Source organism: Hakea prostrata, chromosome 8 (assembly GCF_041222555.1).
Source record: "Hakea prostrata isolate BN-2017 chromosome 8, UWA_Hpros_2, whole genome shotgun sequence".
Lineage (NCBI taxonomy): Eukaryota > Viridiplantae > Streptophyta > Magnoliopsida > Proteales > Proteaceae > Hakea > Hakea prostrata.
In genome coordinates this window covers 34258662-34281094 of record NC_142607.1, presented here as the reverse complement: position 1 = coordinate 34281094, position 22433 = coordinate 34258662, and the positions used below count along the sequence as shown (strand labels likewise).

At 38.0% G+C, this 22433-nt stretch overlaps 1 protein-coding gene and 1 long non-coding RNA gene across 2 annotated transcripts; one reads left to right on the top strand and one right to left on the bottom strand.

The window, feature by feature from the left end:
* Nucleotides 1–456: 456 nt before the first annotated feature.
* Nucleotides 457–9081, top strand: LOC149007640 (uncharacterized). The gene is made up of 3 exons (XR_016175176.1): nucleotides 457–1911; nucleotides 7300–7516; nucleotides 8683–9081. It is a non-coding gene; the product is annotated as an uncharacterized LOC149007640 (long non-coding RNA).
* Nucleotides 9082–17095: 8014 nt separating this feature from the next.
* LOC149007639 (uncharacterized) lies at nucleotides 17096–19877 on the bottom strand. The gene is made up of 4 exons (XM_089167123.1): nucleotides 19700–19877; nucleotides 18547–18815; nucleotides 17967–18412; nucleotides 17096–17527 (listed from the first exon to the last, which is right to left on the bottom strand). Exons 1-4 carry the CDS (start codon nucleotides 19875–19877, stop codon nucleotides 17485–17487), a joined length of 936 nt encoding a protein of 311 aa, XP_089023249.1. The 3' UTR covers nucleotides 17096–17484.
* Between the last annotated feature and the right edge of the window lie 2556 nt (nucleotides 19878–22433).

The window sequence follows — 22433 nt, the reverse complement described above, 5'->3', positions numbered from 1 at the left end:
TAGGGCTAAAATCAGGGTTAAGGACGGGCCAAAAATCAGGGATGGGTGGACAAACAATAATTTTATTCTCGTTTTAATCTTGACAATACTTCAAGTTTTAAAGATCTAGATGATCACAGGTTTTTGAATCATAAGAATTATCTCAATTTCTAGGTTGTTGACTTACATTTCTGAATTAATCTGGTGATGTGGGCCAAATGATATGGACTAATGTTTTCTTAGTTTAGAAGGCATAATTGCATGCCTTTCTCTTCCCCGCAGTTGTGAAACTTTTATGTATTTCTTTTATACAGGGGGGAAATATGGAGCTCCATTCCCTTAATCAACTTTCTATAAAATGTCTCTCATTGGCTGTTCTTTAATATAGTAAAAATGTATTGACAAAATTATACTATGATTGCTATTTCAAGAGACTCTCTGGAGCCAAAATGCATTGAGATTCTGCCTGTCCTTTTGAACTCGTCAGATATTTGGCCTGTGGTGAAGATCTTGGTTTGATTCCTTCATGTGTTCATCCTGTATGTTCAGTTTCCTTCCTTCTATTTTATTTTTTCTACTCAAATTGAGATAAATAATGTGCACATGTTTACTGAATTATGACATGACAAATTTAGTCCAGGTTCTGCAGGAATTGGGTTTAATAGGTCTTTGCATTCAATGTATGCCGAGTGAACATTGTCTGAAGTTTGGTATTCCATCTCAGTACACTTATATGACAGTAAGCAGTAAGCCTCTATGATCATTGCCCTTTCTGTTGTACTTGGATGCCCTAAGAGGATAGGGGGAAAATTGGCATAGGTTTCTTTCCTTATTTCTTAGGCAGTAGGGATATTGCTCCTTTGTGCTCTGTTAAGACCCTCTTATCAATACCCTGAGTTCTACCGAAAGCTTATTGACAACAAGAATTATAGTCATCCATCACAACAGAACAAATGAAGACAGCAACAGATGAAACTCAATTCATTCAGTAATTCTGAAAAATCTCCATCAACAGATACAACTCGGTTATCTATAAATGAGATTCAATTCTTGGAATGAAAATAACAAAAGCTTAACTATAGATTTCTCTTCCAATTACATATTCCCAGACTCCCTACATAATCCAAACCATACTCGAGAGGCTCCCCTCTCCTAGCAAGCATAGCTTGCTACTCTGTTCTTCTTCCCCCCTCCTTTCCAACTCCTCGTCCTTCTCTTAATCCTCCTCCCTCTAACAAACTTCCACTGTCCCCCAATCTTCACTGCCACCTGGCAGCTCCTCAGTCTGCTTTCGGTTATGGATGCTGCCCAATAGAATCATGACACTTGTCCCCTGCTGATAGGTCTGTCTCTCTGCTCCTTGCTGCTGCTGATCCCCTGCTTCTCATCTTATTCTTCCTTTGGTATACATGGGTTATTGGGGGCTTATCATGCTCTATCCATTTCTGTTTTAAAGACACTTTAATAGAAGAACCTCTGTTTATCCATTGAATTTACAAATTAGTGCTTCTGATGAAGCTGGAGGCTAAGATAACTCCACAGCTATGGTGTAGGATCTGAACTCATTCCCAGTCCATATATAAAAATGACTGGTTTATTGTGTAACCATGTTATGTTCTATAGGAGTACACATTTCTTTGAGTTTATTTCCTCATTTTAGTGGTTTATTTTTTATATTGAAGTCTCCAAACAGACATGAGTTGGTCTATTTGGCACTGAATTTGTTAATGATGAGTTGTCTGGCTAACAGATTAGGTTTCTGTAAAAACAACTAATTGTTGCATCTCACAGAAATCCTAATCTATAATTTTAGGTGGAGATTCCTGTTGTTGTTAATGGGAATTGGTACATGGAATTGGAGGATGTAATTTCTATAAAGTACTGGTCTCTATGTGTTTTCTATAGTTGTAAATTGGGGCAATTCCTGTCTTTGTAAGTCTGCCTATCCTTGTGCCAATTATCATAAGCAAATATACTTATTGATGTAAGATATTATTCATAAATAAGAAATACCTGCTATTCGAATCCAATAATATTAAAAAAGAAGAAGAAGAAAATCAAATCAAATCCCAAAAGCATCAAAACTCAACCCCTTGTTCAAGAACAGAAATTGATTTATAGCTGTAGGTGAAATTTTCAACTTTGTAATGCTGCAGATTTTCTCAAATCTGAATGCCCCCATAAGTCTTAATATAGTGACATATTGCTAAATACCATGTGTGATAAAATTTTTGTTTGTTTTGATTGCATCCACGCTCATCAAATAATGTTTTGACAGGAACCTAGCTCCTCCAAAACAAGCCTGATTTAAGAAATCTTATAATTTGTTCAAAAGCTAGATTTGTGTTATGCTCTATCCAACACCAAATGTCTCATGCAATAATAAGATCGTTTGAGTAGTCAAACTTCTCGTATAACAAATAGTATCTCTAAATTTAGAGCAATTTAATATTATGGATAGAATCATATTTTCTGAAAACAATAAATAGCAAATGAGAGACGAGATATACCGCATCAAGGACCAATCCCATTAACGGTATAAAGGAAATGTATGTTTTAAACTTTCAGTAATTTGGTTCTTCAGTTATGCTGTCTTCTAATTCTACTTCAATTTCTTATGACTTGATGTGCTTAATATTTACTTTGATTACTTGTTGTGACTTACTGCTGTTTTTGATGACTTGATGTAGCTTAATGTTGTTAGTTGATGTTTTCTGGGAATGGTTATTTGATGACTTGAAGTGGCTTAATGTTGATTTTTGATGATACTAGGTATATTTGTAGCATATTCAACAGTCTTAGAAAAGATGGGGAACACATGATAACACTGAGGCACCTTGATTGCCTAGAAAATGACTAGGTGGATGTCGCTAAGCACTTAGCCACCCCCTGCACCACCTTGACAACTATGGACTAATGTTCGAAGCTGAGCCTATTTGGAACTATGATGAGCATTGCATCCATCACCAAATATATTCTACTGTGATCTTCTTAAATGTGAGAAGTCAAAATTACTCTTTAAGTTTACTGAATTAGCAGCAAAAAGCTGTCAGTCCAATGTTTTTTCTGATCATTTTTTCAGGGGTGGAGCTTCCCCAGGGCTATTGGCCCCCTCGGTTTTTTAGAACTTCCTCATCCCTCCAATTTTTTGAAATTTTCCTAGAGACCCATTAGACACTCTTTCCACTTGTGAAATTCCACCATTTGCTCGTCCCCAATTGGAGAAAATTTTTAATGATGAAGACAATGGGTAGAAAGATCATTGTGATTTTTCATTTATTCTTATTTTTGTAAGAAATAATAGTGATTTTGAATCAATACCCAGTAGTTTTTTTACCTTAAATATTAGTGGTAGAAATTTTATAATTGTTATTCAGCCCCCCTCGATGTTAAATCGTAGCTCTGCCCCTGCATTTTGACCTTTGTATTTTATATTTTCCCATCCTAACAATTAATAACAATCTCCCGAGTAGTAGGTTGGACAGCTCCATTATGGATTATTCAACCTGTTTTCTGCATTAAGTTATGATGCTTGTGAACAAAGGCTATCTAACAGAACAAGTTATCTTTCACTACTCACTAGAAGTCCTTGTAATGTAGATACCGAATTTGAATGATCAAAACAGTAGCCAAATAGGACCTTTTCACAGGGAGACAATTGCAAATTTGATGGACTTAAAGTGAAACAGAGTTTAGATGGGAAAGAGGGCTGAAACTAGAATGGTATTATAACGGGTTGAATAGATCTTCAAATAGGGACAGAACTATAATGAAGAAAGTGACAATAACAATGTAAGATAATTAAGAGAACAATAAGGACAACAAAGTAACACCCGGGCTTCACACTGCAAGGTGGATCGATTGGATCGAACACCAACCTACCTAGATCAAACACAAGGGTTCTCCAAAGAGGAGGAATGCTAGCAAGCAATTTGATTTCAATTCATAAGTTGTTTTTTTTTTTTTTTTTTTTTTTTTTTTCCATCTGTTACATGAGTCTCTTATATAGCACTCTAAAGAGACATAAACAATAAGGGTAACATCCAACCACTAGCTAACACAACCTACTACAAACATTAATGGAAACATCCAACTACTACCCAAGACCACTAGTCAAAAACAATAATGGAAACGTCCAACTACCACCCAACACCACTAGTCAAAACAATAATAGAAATATCCACCTACTATACCCCACCACTAACCACACCACCTACTAGCTCCTTTTGTTGACTTTTCAAAGCTAGACTTGGGCTTAGTTCAAAATAGTGGGCTGATATTCTTCTTCCACTAAAGTGATCCAAGCCCATGAAACCATGGGCTCATTTTAACCCACTCCAATAGTCCTAGCCCATGCAAGCCATGGGCTGTTTGGGGTCATGTCCTTAGGCTTTAATGGGCTTAAGCTTTGGACTTTTCTCTCTTTTGTATCTGCTGCCAATTCTGCATCAACTCTCCCCGGCTTGAAAACATTCTTCTCCGACGAATGGGTGACTGATATGTAACGCTCACACCAATCGGGATCGAGTTTCTCGAAGTTGCCAGCATGAATCCAAGTGCTCTCATGTCGTGGACGATTCTTCCATTTGACGAGGAAAGCATGGTATCCAGTGCCACGACGAGTGGTTTTGTAAGAGTCATCCAAAACCTCTTCAATGATGTTAGTGATTGGTGTCTTGAGTTGGGGCAGCCTCAACCTTTCTTCAGTGTCTCCCTCATCAGAGTGGTGTCGCCATGAGCCATCCTTCTTTGGAGTGAGTAATGACGGTACAACACATGGACTTAAGCTCTCTTGAATGACTCCTTTATGTGGCAACTCACCCACCTGTCGTTTGAAGTCATTGTGCTCTGCTAGGCTGAGGTGATAGGTTGGAAGGTTTGGTAACACCACACTCGATTCCAAATCAATGGCATGCAAAATATCGTGCATAAGAGGTAGCTCGTTAGGCAACTCATCAGGAACCAACTTAAGGCAATCAGAAGGCAATTGTTTGATAAGTGGAGGGAATGTCACCTTAGGTTGAGGGGTAACTTCTCTTGTAATAGGAGCCAATACCAGCCCTGTGTTATGGCTAGTGTGAATGAACTCCTGGTGTTCAAGCTTTACCTTTTGAGAATCACCAACATGCTCATTGAATTTAGGTAACTCTTTGATGGGTGGAGGGTGTGGAGCATGAGTAGAGGTAATAACTTTAGCCTTCATTGCTGAGCGCCTCTCTTCCTCGTGCTTGTGACTTGCAGTGAGTTGGTTGCTCAATTGTTGCAACATCCCCATCATTTGTGCCATAAGGTCAGTATCCAATCCAAAAGTTTTACTCCCTGTCATGGCTCTGATACCAAATAATGTAGATACTGAATTTGATTGATCAAAACAGTACCCAAATAGGACCTTTTCACAGGGAGACAATTGCAAATTTGATGGACTTAAAGTGAAACAGAGTTTAGATGGGAAAGAGGGCTGAAACTAGAATGGTATTATAACGGGCTGAATAGATCTTCAAATAGGGACAGAACTATAATGAAGAAAGTGACAATAACAATGTAAGAGAATTAAGAGAACAATAAGGACAACAAAGTAACACCCGGGCTTCACACCGCAAGGTGGATCGATTGGATCGAACACCAACCTACCTAGATCAAACACAAGGGTTCTCCAAAGAGGAGGAATGCTAGCAAGCAATTTGATTTCAATTCATAAGTTGTTTTTTTTTTTTTTTCTTTTTCCATCTCTTACATAAGTCTCTTATATAGCACTCTAAAGAGACATAAACAATAAGGGTAACATCCAACCACTAGCTAACACAACCTACTACAAACATTAATGGAAACATCCAACTACTACCCAAGACCACTAGTCAAAAACAATAATGGAAACGTCCAACTACCACCCAACACCACTAGTCAAAACAATAATAGAAATATCCACCTACTATACCCCACCACTAACCACACCACATACTAGCTCCTTTTGTTGACTTTTCAAAGCTAGACTTGGGCTTAGTTCAAAATAGTGGGCTGATATTCTTCTTCCACTAAAGTGATCCAAGCCCATGAAACCATGGGCTCATTTTAACCCACTCCAATAGTCCTAGCCCATGCAAGCCATGGGCTGTTTGGGGTCATGTCCTTAGGCTTTAATGGGCTTGAGCTTTGGGCTTTTCTCTCTTTTGTATCTGCTGCCAATTCTGCATCACCTTGTATATGCAGCATTCTACCACTAGTGTTTTTCCAGTTTGATCAGAAATTACGACTTAAATTGTGCTATAATTTCCAATGACTATCTTGATACCACAGTAGCTTAATTTTCAATTTCAACCATGGTTGAAATCTATTCAGGAATGACCTTCCAGGTCTCTCTAATCACTAGTTAGTCTTTCAGTTCCCCGTCCCCAGATATACAATCGCCTGTTCCCCCAAAAAAGATAAAAAAAAAATAAAAAAAGAGTTGAGTGTTGCATTAATTCTAACTTTTCAACTCCAATCTTTTGATACCCACTTGCATCAACTCCAAGCCTCCCAAGTTCACCTAGCAGGACAAAAATAGCAGCTGAAAGCTCCTCCGAAATGCTCGATTCACCATTTCCAAGAGTCTAGGTATAATATTCCGGTGTGTACTTTCCCAGTTCATGATGCATGCAACAAGCTCCACTAATGCTAGAATTCACCAAAGTTACACAGGCTGCCATTAATAATAGAACTAGATTGAATAGTACAAGTAGAACTGCTGCAGTCCATATCAGGGGTATCTTCAGCTGGTACAGAAAACCTTTCAGTAGCTGTCCCTGAGGAAGGAATGACCCTGTGGCTAAATAAATTAGGAGAACCAATCATATTTTGTTGTTTGATCCCAGAGTCTGCATAATTCTGAAGCTTTTCCAATAGCAATAACAAAACTTCATCCACAGAGACAGCACCTTCAGCAAATGGACATTTGGGACATTGGGAAAATATAGGACAGTTGTTGCTTTCAGATGGCACATTAGGAATGGTTATAGTACCACATGATCCGTTTCCTTCCTCAACATGAGAAACAATAGACTTAATGACACCCATAGTCAGATTGTACTCAATGTAAAATATTTTTCTCCACATGCATAGGCAAAAATATGGAGCACCCTCAGAATCAGCGATGATCCAAATTGGCACAACTGGAGAATGCTGTGTGACGCATCAAAAATGAAACTAACATCGTCAACTGCGTCATTTTTTCATATTTCTGATTTAACTTCCTGATTTGGTTCTTACAGTACATCAATGTAATTCTTTAGAGAATTTTCTTCTGAAGGCATTGAATTGTGCTGGGTGTTTTTTGAATTTTAGGTATGTTCTCCATCATGCCATGATTGCTCCACACTGTGTGCTTGGTGGGAATAAGATGAGGAAAGAAGGCGTGATTTTACAAGATGGTTGTGGGGTCTGATGATGTTCCACCTGGTAAATGTGTTCCTGATATTGCATACTTCATCCTTCAACAGCATGTGGTAGCTCCATCAATTTGGGAAATTTTCCCTCTCCAGGGGGTTACCAATGTGGTACAGTTAGGTTCCTTTCCATCTCTCACTTGGGCTTACATAATTCAGGCCTAGCACTTGTGAATCTACTTGTATAACTTTTTCATTTTCTTTTTTAGTGACCAGGACTTGTTAGCACTAATAGAAGAATACACAACACGACCTTCAACCGAGGAAACAATTAACGATCCTATAAATTTTCAAAGATTACTGGAGATATCATATCGAATGTTGCACATTTGATTGATTTTAGTATATGCATGTAGAACTTTAGTCCTTTTATGTTGAACCACTCTTTTCTGTGCATGCCCTGCTGAAGTTAACAAGGAGCTCTGAAGTTCAATACCTTGTCTGTTTGGATATAATGGCTGTGTCGGTTTGTTTAGAAATACAGAGGGCTGGGATAATGTGTGAATTAGTACCTTTCTATTTAATGACTTCCTCACATTTTCCTTCTAGATGGCTGTTAGAATGATTTCAAATGTCTTTCTTTTCCTTCACCTTCATCTTCTATCCTACATTCTTTCATTGTCCCACACTTCTTTTTACACAGTTCTGTACATCCTCTGGACAACCGAACACGGCTTACAGGTTAAAGGAACATGGGAAAATGTGAGGGAACACATTTCGTTTGCGTGAACAAACAAGTGGGAAGCACTGTTACATCTTAACCTGAATGAGGCAATACGAAGGCATGTGATCCACATAACTTGGGAAGAAACAACACAAAAAAGTAGTAAAAGTAGAAGATCATCTATTAAGTTACAAGCCGGATAGAACCCAAACCGTATAAATTGTATGAATAAGTATTAAAGATCTGGGTTATGCACTTTGATTGCAGAGAACTACCCTCCCTGCTCAGCACCAACATTTCAGATCATCCTTGGGATTTGATTAGAACTTATCCTTCATCAGATTTATTTCAACTTGTTTCAAGGATTGCTCCTCTCTTTGTGTATTCCCAGGGACATTAGCATCATAGCTGACTACTTGGGCCAAAAGGCTTTGTCTTGTGCATGTTAGACAATTTGGCCTCTGACGATTCCTTGATTGTTAAGCACTTTGTGATCTTGACACTTTGCACTGGTCACACATTAAGTAGTTCAGTTTCTACCAAAATATATCTGCAGTTTCCTTTTTGGGATTTTTTTTTCCTTTTCCCCCCTTCTCAGTGTCTTTGTTTCTCTTGCAGGTGTGCATGCAAATTTTCAGTCCTTACTGAAAGATACAGAACTTAAACAGACCATGGCAGATCCTGCGTGTTTGCGGGAAGATTACATACTTCTGTTGGAGAAGCTGAGGGTTCAAAGGAGCAGCAGCAGCTCACCAAGTGTTGCAGCCCCATTAAATAGAATTCCGCAGAGAATAACTTGATGCTTTGAGCCCGGCTAAAGACATGAGAATCTATGATCGGTCATAAATGTGTGATTTAGTTGTTGCATTTTCCATCTCCTCCCCTTTAGTACATCTGGATAACTTCATTGCTATATGGGTAGCAGTGAGATTATGTGATTCTGAAATACTTGATTTTAAGTTTTACATTTAACTTAAACAGAGATCATGGTGACATGGTCGCTGGCATTTTTCACCAGGAGGCTTAGTCAGTAGTACTGTTAGATTGATTTCAGCAGGAAAGCACTTGTGGAATCTGATTTTTTTTGCATTTCCTTTTCTTTTTGGTTGAGGAAAAATTTGAAATGGATGATCATGAAGAGAAGGCCCTCTCCATTACAGAATGAACATTTTCTGGTTGTGCTTAGTCTATGCTTATCGTGCATTCTTTGAATGCATTCCAAGAATCATCATTTAAGGAAGAGGGATCGGCATGTCGCCCAACGTAAGGCTTGCATTCCCAACATGAGGAGTCTAGATCCTCTCCATCCAAAAAGGCCATATGTCAGCCCAACCCATAGGGTGGGGGAATGGGGGGGACGGGACGACCTGTCCTGGTGGAGAGGATTTAGATTAGAACATGAGAGGCGAAGACGTGACGGATCCTCCTCAAATTGTCAGCATTGTTCCTCTTCTCCTGTTGCTGTCCACCAAAACACCATTCATGAAAAATTTCCAAGCAAACAGAGATGTCATGGCCCTAGTTCATCTGCTAGCACTTGGATTGCAGCTATCAATTCAATTCCAAGTGAACGGATAAAAATATGGAGCCTTCTCCATGTTCTCCAAGGTGGATTTGGAGGTGTTCCCTCCCATCATAGACAACCGATGTTCAAGGTTCACTGATTCACTAAAAAAGAAATAATAAGAAGAAAAAAAAAAAAAAAATTTCAATCAATTTTGAATCTTATCAATTTCATCTAGGTACAGTATTCATTACATGATAATATCTAGAAAGGTCTCTCTCAGAAGCTATTGGAATGAGCGAAACCTTGAAATCTATTTCATACTGGGGCGATTCAATCTTCTACTTAAAAAAATAATAAAATAATAAAAAAAATCATCAAATTTAGATACTCCAGATATTTCCCTTTAATGGAAGCCTACATTCATTGTTGGAATTTGCTCATTTGATCATCTTCTTTGCTGATTATTGTGCCTTCTTCTGCTTGGCTGTCGTGATCTATCTTTTGCCGTTTGTTAGTCTCTCTTCCCTTTCTTGGTGACACTGCGCGCAACTCATTGGAGTCATAGGTACATCTGATTTTATGTCCCTCTTGCATTTTGTCCTCACAAGAAATACCTGAATTGCATTGTGGTGTGTCGCTCTCATCATTGTGATCTTCTTTGTTTGCTATCACTTCTTCTCTTTTTCCCTCTTGCGCTTTCTCTTCCGTCATGGTAAAACCAGAAGTCCTTTGCGAATCTGAAACTAAACATTCTTCACATTCTGAATAATACTCTCTGAACTTTTCTCGAACCTCATCACTTCCTCTGATGAATATGTCATCTTCTTCTAGTCCATCTTGAGAATCTGAAAGTAAAAACTTCTCTAACTCAGATAAATTTTCAGAGAGATCACCTTCTTTTCTGACTATGTCCACTTCCTCTTCTGGCGATCCCAGCACTTCCCTGTTAATTGGTTCAATGCTTTCCTCCTCTTCATCTTCTTCCTTTGGGTGTCCAAACTCGTAAATTTTACAAAGAACCCAATCATCCAACTGAAAAAAGAGTTGAAAAAAAATAAAAATTTAGATAAATAATGACAAAGATAACAAAATAAATGTATAAAATTGTAGACGAGAACAGATAAAAATTAAAATCTATGAATTGATAAAGACTAGTAACGCACCTGCATGGGTAGTTTTCCTTTGTTGGATATCTTTGGATCTTCTTTCATTTGATATTCTTTCATGAGCCAGTTTGTTTTGTTTGAAGAATCTGGCTTCGCGTAATGGAAGACAAGAGATCTCTTGTAACCAATAACATCACCTTGCTCACTACCTACTCTGATTTCTTCTTCTTTTCCATTCAATTTCCAGAATCCGCCTCCTGCACTTCGATCGGGTCTGCTGCCATTCGGGTATTTTCTCTTCCTCGTGGAGAAAAAGTATTCACAATTTTCTCCGTGTTTTTTATACTTTTCTGCATGAACAAATTAAATTAAGATAGTTTAAGAATACATGGCAGGTAAAGGACAATCTAAAATTTTGGTAAAAATTCTAAAACATTTAGACGAAGAGAAAAAAGATTAATGAACGTGTGCATTAAGAAGAAACAGAAAAGAAGTGGTCACTCACTTATTAGTTCTTGTGGGTGTGATTCATACACGAAAGCTTCATTGATGATGTAGCTTGAGAAAGAAGGATCTATTTTTTTCTTCAGGAGGTAATTCATTATAAGTTCTTGATCCGTGGGAGCAAATCTGAAACCGACAGGCATCTCAACATTGTATTCGTCTTTCATCGTTGTTCTCTGCAACTCTCGTTTGTTGCTATTCTGATCACACAGATTTTGAGATGGAAAGTTGCCTCAGCTGTAATATCTATGGATCACTGCATGTCATGGCGACCACAGCTGACCTTTTATATGAATACAATAATTTGAAAATCAAGAGTTCACGTACCACTAGAACTAGGAATCCCTAGAATTCACGACTTAATGCATCTAATAGAACTTGGAATCCTAGTTCGTCATTAACTAATTCATGATTTTAATCTTTTTCACCACGACTTAATGTACCTAATAGAACCTGGAATCCTAGTTCCTCATTGACTAATTCACGATTTTAATCTTTTTCACCACTCGCGGTTGAAAAAAAATAATAAAAACCTAATAAACAAGATTTAATTAGGATAATTTTCACTTGGACCTTTGAGATTTGGTTTATGTTATTTTTAGTTCATAAAAACTGAGACTATGCATCTGCTTTTTGTGCTATAAAAAAAATCAATGTCAGGACAAATTATGGTTTCTATTTATTTATTTATTTATTTTTTTGGATAATTTTCATTTGAACCCCTGAGGTTTGGTTTATATCATTTTTAGTCAAAAAAGACTAAGACTTTGCATTTGCCTTCCCTGTGCTATAGAAAAAGTCAATCTAAGGACAAATGATCATTTTATGCCCATTTTGCCCATTTTGCCCTTACTTTTTCTTTTAATTTAATTTGTTTTTACATACATACCCCCACCTGTCATGAAACTCGTGACTCTCCTTTTAATCCAAAAGTTATAGAAAAATCCTAAGTTCAAATAAATTTTAAAATATGACCAAAATTCCCTTATATGTTAAAATGACTCAAATACCCCTTAGCTTAAACCCTATTTGCAAAGTAAAATCTTAGCCGAGATGGATGAAGAGATTCTCCCTTCACCCATCTTCTTCATTTCCCATTTGCTCAACTCAACCAAGGAGCTAGCAAACATCCATCTTCATTTAAGGTTAATCTTTGCAAATAAGGTTTAAGCTAAGGGGTAATTGAGTCATTTTAACGTATAACGGCATTTTGGTCATATTTTAAAATTTATTTTAATTTTTGGACATTTCTATAGTTTTTGGACTAAAAGGGGAGTCACGAGTTTCATGGCAGGTGGGGGTGTGTAAGTAAAAAAATTAAATTACAAAAAATAAGGGCAAGTTGGTCATAAAAGTGACAATTTGTCCTTAAATTGACATTTTCAATAGCACAAGGAGGCAAATGCAAAGTCTCAATATTTTTGGACTAAAAACGACATAAACCAAACCTTAGGGGGTCCAGATGAAAATTCCCACAAAAAAAAAAAAAGAATAAGGGCAAATTGGTCATAGAAATGATAATTTGTCATTACATTGGCTTTTTCTATAGCACAGGAGAGGTAGATGCAAAGTCTTAGGTTTTTTTGGACTAAAAATGACACAGACCAAACCTCAGGCTGTCCAGATGAAAATTACCCATTTAATTATGATGATTTTTATTTTTCAAGTGCGGGTTTATTTCAAGACCCAAGAATCTTAACAAATTCAAGCAAGCTTTGCAGACTGAATGGCCACAAGAGAGCACACAGGGGACTAAAAACTCGCTGCTAAAGTTTGGACTTGGTCATCAGGAGACTGACTCTGGCAGAACCAAAGGAACGACTGAACGGTGACAACACTAGATGAATCACTAAACAAGCAGGCTTGGAAGTCACCGGAATCTTGAGAGCTAGGTTTCCCACGAGTAGTCACACGAAAGGACTGGGATCATGTCCATTTTCCAATTGACCACCACTGTTTTCGTCTGCTTCGTTTTTAGTTACATGAAAGAAAGTGATTAGAAAATAGGAGGGGGTGGGTGGGTGAAGGAGGAATAAATTGGGCAGTGGGTGATATACAGTGGGGGCAGTCGTGGCCGGCAGGGGAAGGTGGGGGTGGGGTTTCAAACTGTGACATCCACCTAGCCCGTACCCTATCTGGCATACCCGAGTGTGTGATCCATAGCTCCGAAGATCAAGTATCGAGGAAATCATCCTCCTACATAAGCAATGACATAATCTTGAACAAATATAATCAATGTATGATATTATAAATAAAAGATCCAAGCAAGGAAATGAATGACAGTATAATCAGAGTGCGGAAACATGATACCAGATGTAAACATCCAAAGGAGTAAAGTGAGGCAGAATCTCACTCCACAATTACAGCGGAAATGTAGCATGTAAGTCTAAAAGAATACAAATTTTTTCAAAAGAAAGTAAAGGAATGGAAATCAAACTAAACTAAGAGTCTTCTACTCTATAGATAATGTCTTCAAAACAGTGGACTTCATCAATCCAACTAAGACGTTCCCACTCCACATTAGGTCTAATTGTAGTACACATCGTGACCAAATGTGGGATCATCAATGTGATCTTCATTGTAGCCAACACCTTGCGTGTAGTACGCTTCTTCAACTGGTGCTTCTTCATATTGCCCTTCATAGTAATCAGTACCTGTAAAGGAATCTAACACAAGAGGTTGCACAAAAAGGAGTGAGTTCAAATGAACTCAGAAAGGCAAGTTATATCATAACAACATAAATAACATACTACAAAACATAACAAAATGCAATGCAATATGAATCAGACAATGTATGTATGCATCTAAACTCTATGTATGCTGATCTCTATAGCAGACATGCTTTAAGTAATAGCACCGTACTTCTTTAGGAGGGTCTCATCTCACAACGCCAGTTGGTAGTGGGTCCTTCATCCCTCGGGACAATCCATGGCTGGGGGTTAGGTCACCACTCTCTCACATCACCATTGGTCTAAGTACTGGCGCATGTCAAGGTTAAGCCTAGCCCAATGCATGTCATCTACTCAGTCATATCAATTCAGATCCAAATACGTCCATTCCTCGCCCCTGGCGATCATTTCCGGTATCCTTCACACTAGAGTCAGCATAGTCCCTGACTACGGACTCATCAACGCTATTGATCATCCACATATAATAGACGGGAAGCTCTCATGTCCTCTCACGGGTTGGTTACCAGTCTTGAGCGCCCATGAGCCCAAGTCTACTATATGCAACCCTATCAATAAATGGTCCCTTTCAGGTATCCACAATACGATTCATGTCCTTTCACGGATTGGTTACCGGTTTTGAGCTCCCATGAATCCCCATTGCTACCACGGGTCTTTCGGTCTCAATACCCTTCCTAATTGGGTATGATATAATGGGGACATCCTAGCTAAACACTGCTAAACAGCCCTAGGTATGACATCCAATAATCCGGGAAAGCGTCGATGGGCATCTTCGGAGAACATCCCATACTATTCCCTCCGATGTCCAAGGACAGAAATGTCAAAAGGACATTCCCCAATCTCAAATCATACCTAATCAAACACATTCTCAGATCATTCACATTATACATAACTGACATCTCATCATACAAGAGAATATGTAAAAACGTGATCAATTCATTAAAAACATACATGAGTAAGTATGCATATATATACTTGAATAATTAAAAAGAAAGCACAAGTAAAGTACTATTGTACTTACTGTAGTGCATCATAGTAGAAAGTATAATATCAGTAATATATCTAAGAGTTTCCGAAAACAGAAACAACATACACGCAATCTATGTCATTATGAAGATAACTGTCCTTACCTTAATTAGCATTGATGATTATCCAAAGATCAAAGAGAGAGGTTCCAAACCTAGCAAATAAACCCTAGACAATCATAGATACAACACTAGGAAAGAAGCCTAAAAGATTGGAGAGCAAACGAATCAAACTAAGCGAAAAACAGAGCTATTGACTTGCTTGGTCGATTGGTTGGTCTACTGACCCAGTCGAACAATTGAGTCAGTATGAAGCAAATCAGTGGATTTTGATCCGAAACTCAATCTACAAGATTCGAAATTTCATGAAACTTGGAGGGAACCTTTAGAACAGTATTCTAACACTAAAGGAATATATATTAGGCATTAATAATGATTAAAAACACTACCTTCCAATTTAAAATCATGGTTTCCCCAATTGGGTAAAAACCCTATAATTCGATGAAAAATATACTATGAAATCATGGGAAAGACTAGGGATGATCAGATCTCATCCTAGAAGAAGGTAATCAAAATCAAACACAAGTACGTCATGAGAATTGGATTCAATCATGCTAAGAAAGTGATTAAAAAGGGTAAAATTAGGGTTTCAAAAGGAGTTTATCAAGGATCAGGGTTAAAATTATAATGTTGATTGTAAACCCTTAAGAAAAGAATGAGATCATGGAAGAGATGGTTGCAAGAATGCAACATCTTCTTCCCAAACTCAATTAAGAATAAGATCGTAGAAGGATAATTCACAACACAGAAGAGGTTACTAACCTTGGATTGTCAGATCGGAGATGAGAAACTTCAGATCTAACAAAGATTTTTCGAAATTACCAGAGAGAGCTTTGAAAGAGTCTTCCCACGTTCTCAGAGAGTTTTGGAGGCAACGGATACTAAGAAACACAAAGTTAACTTAAATAGAAATTGAAAACCCTAAAATTGGATTTTCACGGATTTAATACCCTGTTGGTCGACTGCTTGGTCGATTGGCCCAGTCGACCAATCAATCGACCAAGCTGGTTAGCAAGGCCCAAACAAGGAATTGGAGGCCTAACTCAAGTCCAAACCTCATGGGCTTCTCCCAACACAACATAAGACTTATCTAGTATAGAAAAATGCCTTCGAATCATGTCTAACTATACTTCAAGTCTATCAATTAGACTCACCTTCGTCAAGCTACAACTTTCTTTCCAAAACTGCACAGACTTCCAAGTATGGAACTCCATCATCAACTTCCATGGGTTCTGGGTCAAACACCATGTCTTCTATTGAGATGGCCCATAGTTGGTTTCTTCCTTTACTCCGGGTCTTCAGACCTACAAACAACCGGGTTTCCAAGTCAAGGTCAGGGTTAGGATAGGGCTGGCTTTCACACAAATAGTGGTGGGCATTTTCCAGCAAGGTCTAGGGAAAAGCGGGTGAAGGGTGAATTCCTTCACCCATTTAAGGGTTGGGCATGGAATGGCAATGATAAGGGTTGGGCATGGAATGACAATGATGTGGGCATTATGTTTATCACTACACGTAAGGGAAAAATGGTCATTTCAATTACAAAATTTGAATTGGTAATAGAATGAAAGTTACTCAGTAACAATCACTACAAGAAAAAGGGCCTACGACGGCATTTTCAAAATGCTGCCGTAAGTCTAAAAGTGCTGCTAATCTTTCTTGGCATTTCAAAAATGTCACAGAAAATGCTGGCAAAAGCAGTGCCGTATTGCTATGGCGGCACTAAATGCAAATGACGGTAATGGTGATTTACAACGACTGATTTGCTAGCATTTTCTAAAAACGTCGTTAAAAGTGATTTATTGCGGTGTTTCCTAAATGCCACTGTAGGCTATTTTTGCCGGCCGTTAAAAGTTATTTATTGCGACGTTTCCTAAATGCTGCTATAGGCTATTTTTGCCGCGTTTTCAGAAAACGCCGTTAAAAGTTATTTATTGCGTCGTTTTCTAAACGCCGCCATAGTCCTAGTTTTTAACCTTATTACCGGCGTTTTACGAATGTCGGGATAAGTTTTTTTAATTAAAAAAAAAAATTGGTTCCAAAAAGCCAAATTCAATTTTACAAATGAAGATCCAATTCCATCAATCCAAACTCAATTTTACAAATGAAGATCTAATTCCATCAATCCAAATTCAATTTTACAAATGAAGATCTAATTCTATCAATCCAAATTCAATTTTACAAATATAAATGTGCAACTTTTCATTATACATATACCAACAATCCAAAATGTTTCCAATGCCAACAAACTGAAATACATTTCTTGATCATAGTTCAACAATCCCTCCCCTCTAAGCAGTTGGACTAAAAAGACAGTTCTTTCATGAGAGAATGCAAGTCATTCTTCTGCAGCCAGCTCTGAGAGTTTATTATGGACGATGATGGGAATCCTGATGATGCTGCAGGGGTTGTGAACAGTTGGGGTGATCCAGCAATTGCAGTTGAAGCTGCCCAGCCACCACTAACATGATTAGTGCTACTGCCCCCTCTATTGTTCCAACCAAACTGATGTTGCTGTGTGTCTCCTCCAGGAGCTAGAGACAACCCTCCTCCATCTCCATTACTCGCAAGCTCAAACTGCACAAAAGAGTCATAAACACAAATCAGGAACAAAGAAAGATATAAAAGAACTGAACTTTGCATGTGATTTAACCTTCAAAATGTTGCAGAAAATTTAGTTATGAAAACCAAAATAAGATTTTCTTATACAAGGTTGTGTTAGGGTGAAATGAAAGCAGAAAGTATTGTCAACCTGATGTTGAAAATGATCATACTGTACTTAACTACATAAACAGGTTATGACCTCAGCTTGAAAAAACAAACACTTCTAATTATAAATAAATAGAGAAATTTAAACAAAAATTGAAAAGAACAAGTCAATATGAGGCTAGTAGTATCCCAAACCCACTCCCCCAAGTTAAAGCAACCAAATTGCTTTGGAACATGGATTGTGATGCATTTGCTATTTACTTGTTTTATTTCACTGTAGTCTTGGCAAATAAAAAGGAACTTATACCTATTTTCGGATGCATGATTCCGCAGCTTCCCACCTTTTTTAGGTAAGTCTCTAATCGTTTCATTGCCATCACCATTTTCAGATATGTTGAAGTCATGTCTGCCATTCTCCAGGAGATCACCCTCTAGTACTTTGCTGTCAGGATCTGCTTTCAGAAAAAGCAGAAGTCCCTTCTCTTCTCTCCTCTTTCTACCTTCCTCCAGTGCATCTCCCCTCTTTGCGGCAGCAAGTGCCTGATGTTGTTCAATATACTTATCTAACTGCTCCCTAATAGCATTAGTTGCAATGGTTTGGTCAGCCAGCTCTCGCAAGATAAACAATTTAGCTTGAGGATCTAAAAGGCCATAATGACCCCATTTTATTGTTCCTATATGAGTGGATAATTCTGGTATATCTTCCATCTCTAAGAAGTCACACAGATAGTCCATCCAATTTGTTAGTGTAATCTGAAACAAGAAGCATAAGACAAGCACAAAAATAATCAATATCAGATAATCTCTACTATAAATCAAAGAACTATATAACAAGATTATGCATGTATATTTGAATAACCCGAAATTCCATAACAGAATTTTTCTACCTTTGATTTCCGCCTTTTTTTCTGTATAACCATGAAATAGCCACCCTCATCTTTTATTAGAAAACGAAGAAGTGCCATATGTGATTCCACCATGAGAGTAAGATTGTTATCCTCGTGACAAATTGCATTTTCTAAATTTTCAAGGGAGAAAGGCCACAAATTCAACAACCTTGCAAATGAAGAGCAGAAGTCCCAAACCATTAGAAGATCCCAAACACAAGCCCTTGGAACACCAAAGTTCCTAGATGGAGAAGGGCGATCAGTAAAACCTGGATCATCAGCTCCAGGTTGAAGAAAAGATCATCAATAGGGTATCTAATTGGTTCCTTGTTAAGGGTTTCAATTTGTGCACATTGAGATGTCAAAATGAAAGCATAGTCAGAAGACAAATCAATCAGACAACTTAGTGAGCCCAGCTAACTCTTCAATATTAGCCCAAAAAAGAAAAAAAAGAAAAAGAAAAAAGAAGTTGTTCTGCAACCAAACAAATGTGAGGTTATTTTTCAGGTACATATGAATGTATCAATTTTAAGGGGAAGAAAAAGAGAAACGGATCAGCTTCTCTATTTTTCAATATGATTGGTCATACTTGCTTCACTAACAAAATTTTCATAAAAAAAGCCTTGCTGTTTTTAAAACAGTTTCATACCCTGATTTGTTTTCAACGTTCGAAAGATCAAACCCTGCTTTATTTTCAATGTTCCCAGACAACGACCTCAAGCATAAGCTCTGATTGGTTGCACATCATAATTAACAACAAGAGAGAACTTGTGTGGCCGAAACCAAAGTCTTCAGAGATTTAGAAACCAAGTTGAAGGATGGGAATTAAGAATCTACACTCTGCCAATAAGATTAAAAACTGCATGACCAACACAATCATAAACAACAACAGCAACAACAAAGGCCTGCATAAAAATACTAGAGAATCACAGTTAATTCCTTCGTATTGGCCATAGATGGTCGAAAGACTAAGGTACAGAGAAGAGACGAGGAAGAAGTTTAGGAAGATGCAAATAACCTTCAAATTTCTGTGGATTCCGCAGTCACTCTAGCAAGGACCTCAACGGCTTCCATTATCAGTTGTACAAATAAAATGTCAATAATTTATAACATAAAGAAACCAATAAAATTCATAAAGAGATTTCACACTTACATAAGTGAGTTGAACCTAGTGAACCAAGCCTATCCATTACAAGTTGAGTTAATTGGGTCATTTCAAGCCGAAATTCACTATAATCTTTTTCCTTCTCCACTAATTCATGTTTGATGTCTTTGATCTCATTCTCCAACTTTTCAATTTTTTGCTGACTTTTTTGTCTTTCCAATCGCATCTCATTGTCTTTCTGAGTGAGGTGACGACTAGTAAGTGTAACTCCTACACCTGCACCACGAACCCGCCCTGGACATTCTTCCCAATGACTACCTCAAAAGCATTGTCTTGGGCAGCAGGAGTGTCTCTTACCTTTGGAAGTTGAGGAGTGTCTCTTACCTTTGGAAGTTGTTTCTCTAATTCGTTATCAAGTTTTTCCTATAAACAAATGTAAAATAAGTTAGTCTATACCATGATAGAAAATATTCGGTATTCTCTATGAACTAAATTTGATTGAAACAAAAGATCATACCGCAATCTCTCTGGCAGCCGGATTTATGAAGCATAAACACTTTGGTGGGTTGTCAAATGAATCTTGAGTTTATTCATTTTGATTTTTCAATGCAGATTAAAACTGAACTAAGAAGAGAAGTCATGAAATTAGAATCCTCTGGAAACAAGATTCCCAAGTCCTACTCCCTGCCATTGAGATGTGTAGAAAAGAATCCTTATTTCTTTAAAACTATTATAGGCAGCTAGCTTGAAATGTAGAGGATCATGTTTTCCTTTCTCCACATGGGTTACATTCATGAAGATGAATAAAGAAAAGCAACAAAGAAAACGAAAGAAGAAACACAGAGATGGAGAAAAGAAGAAAGGAAACAGGTTGCTTGGGTTGGTGAGAAGGGTTTCTTTTAGTTATTACAGTAGCTCTCTCTACAATTTTGTAATCTTTTTTCCTTTTCATTATTAAAGTAGTCAAGCCTAACATTTTCTGTATCTGTATCCTATGGAAAGAGGAGTTCATTTATTTGGTTTTATAGGTCTTAGTGTGTAAAGAGCAGAGTAGATGTAAGACGAATAAATATATCATTGATAGCTAAACTGGAAATATAGAAACTAATGCTGCCCTGTATACAGGCTGTTATTCCACGGCTATGGATGTCAAACTATAAAAGATACAATTCTTTTAGCTCATTCACTTCCTATTCTGAGGATTATCATTCAATTGGACTGTTTGCCAATTATTGTGAGAGTTAAAGGATCTAAAAGAAAGGTAACTTCAACAAGCCAATAACATGGTGGGAAGCTAACTCTACTGAACTTCAACAAGTATTAATAAAAACAACACCATAATCAGAAGTATTAAAAGATGATTAAAAAGAAAGGTAGTATAAACACAATCATAAGTTAAGAAAAACATAATTCATAAAAACATATTATAATATGAGAAGTAAAGACCCAGTCACAGCTCAGATCAAGTTGCCAGCAGAGTACTAAGTGGATCAGTATAATACTTATAAGAAAACTCTGCCTAAAACTCTCTTTCATCCTCATATCACATCCCAGGGCCCTAACAGCTTCATATTACAATACACAAACAAACTCAGCAGAGAGATCTCAAAATTCAAAATTATGTCAAAATTCATAAGAGATTCAAAATTCAAAAAACCATAAACATCCGAAACTCATCTGCTCTAATTTTCTTCGATCGAGATGTGGAAAGAAAAATTACGATCAACAAACGAAGGAGAATTGTTTGAACGGTCTACAGAACAGATCTTTAATAGAACTGCCACAGAAGCTAAATATCCGGAGAAACAAGAGATGGAAGCAGCGGAGGAAGAAAAGGAAGAGAGAAGACTTTCAGAGCGTTGTCGCAAAATCCACGGGGAGGACGAATGGATCGGAATGCTTGACCCTATGGATCCACTCCTGCGTTCCGAACTGATAAGATACGGCGAGATGGCTCAAGCCTGGTACGATGCTTTCGATTTCAATCCTTTCTCCAAGTACTGCGGCAGTTGCAGATACAATCGTCGAAGGTTCTTCGAACGCCTTGGAATGAGTAGTTTGGGCTACGAAGTATCTCGATTCATCTACGCAACTTCCAACATTAATCTCCCAAATTTCTTCATGAAATCACGGTGACCGTGTCCAACGACGAAACCTCAGTTCATGAGATTAAACCCTGGATGGAGCTAGAGAGATGACTGAGATGTTATTAAACTCTGAATCGAGCGAGCGAGATGACTGAAATGAGATTAAATCCTAGGCGGAGAGATGAGATTTGCAACAAAAACATGAAAAAAAAACCCCTTCGTCCTCCAAAACGAACTTGATTTTGTTTTGCTAATCAAAAAATGGCGGGTTTATTTGGTAGGAGATAACTTGGGCAAAGCACAACGATTTGCTAAACGCCGCCAAAAATTCATCTACAACGGCCAAAATTTGCATCAGACGGCATAGGGCTGCAACTGGGCGGGCTGGGCCGGGCTTTTGCAATCCCAAGCCCAGCCCTATATGGTATAAGTTGAGCCCATTCCCCCTGCCCTCGGTTGCGAGCCAATGATTATTGTCCCTGGCCCTAAGCCCTACAGGGCCAAGCCAAGCCCATTCCCGCCCTAATTGGCCCTAATTGGGCCGGGTCGAGATAGGTTGGCCCTGATTAGCCCTGATTGGCCTTGTCCCTGGCCCTAATTGGCCCTGTCCCTAGCCCTGATTGGCCCTGACCCTGATAAGCCCTGTCCCTGGCCCCGATTAGCCCAGGCCCTAATTGGCCTTGTCCCTAGCTTTA

Excerpts from the sequence above, each read along its gene's own strand:
- LOC149007639 (XM_089167123.1), bottom strand. The coding sequence starts at position 19,877 with ATGCGATTGGAAAGACAAAAAAGTCAGCAAAAAATTGAAAAGTTGGAG. Across the intron at positions 18,816-19,699 it reads ACTAGGTTCAACTCACTTAT|GTTTTACTGATCGCCCTTCT; the intron begins GTAAGTGTGAAA and ends CTGATGATCCAG. Across the intron at positions 17,528-17,966 it reads AATCATGCATCCGAAAATAG|TTTGAGCTTGCGAGTAATGG; the intron begins GTATAAGTTCCT and ends TCTTTTGTGCAG.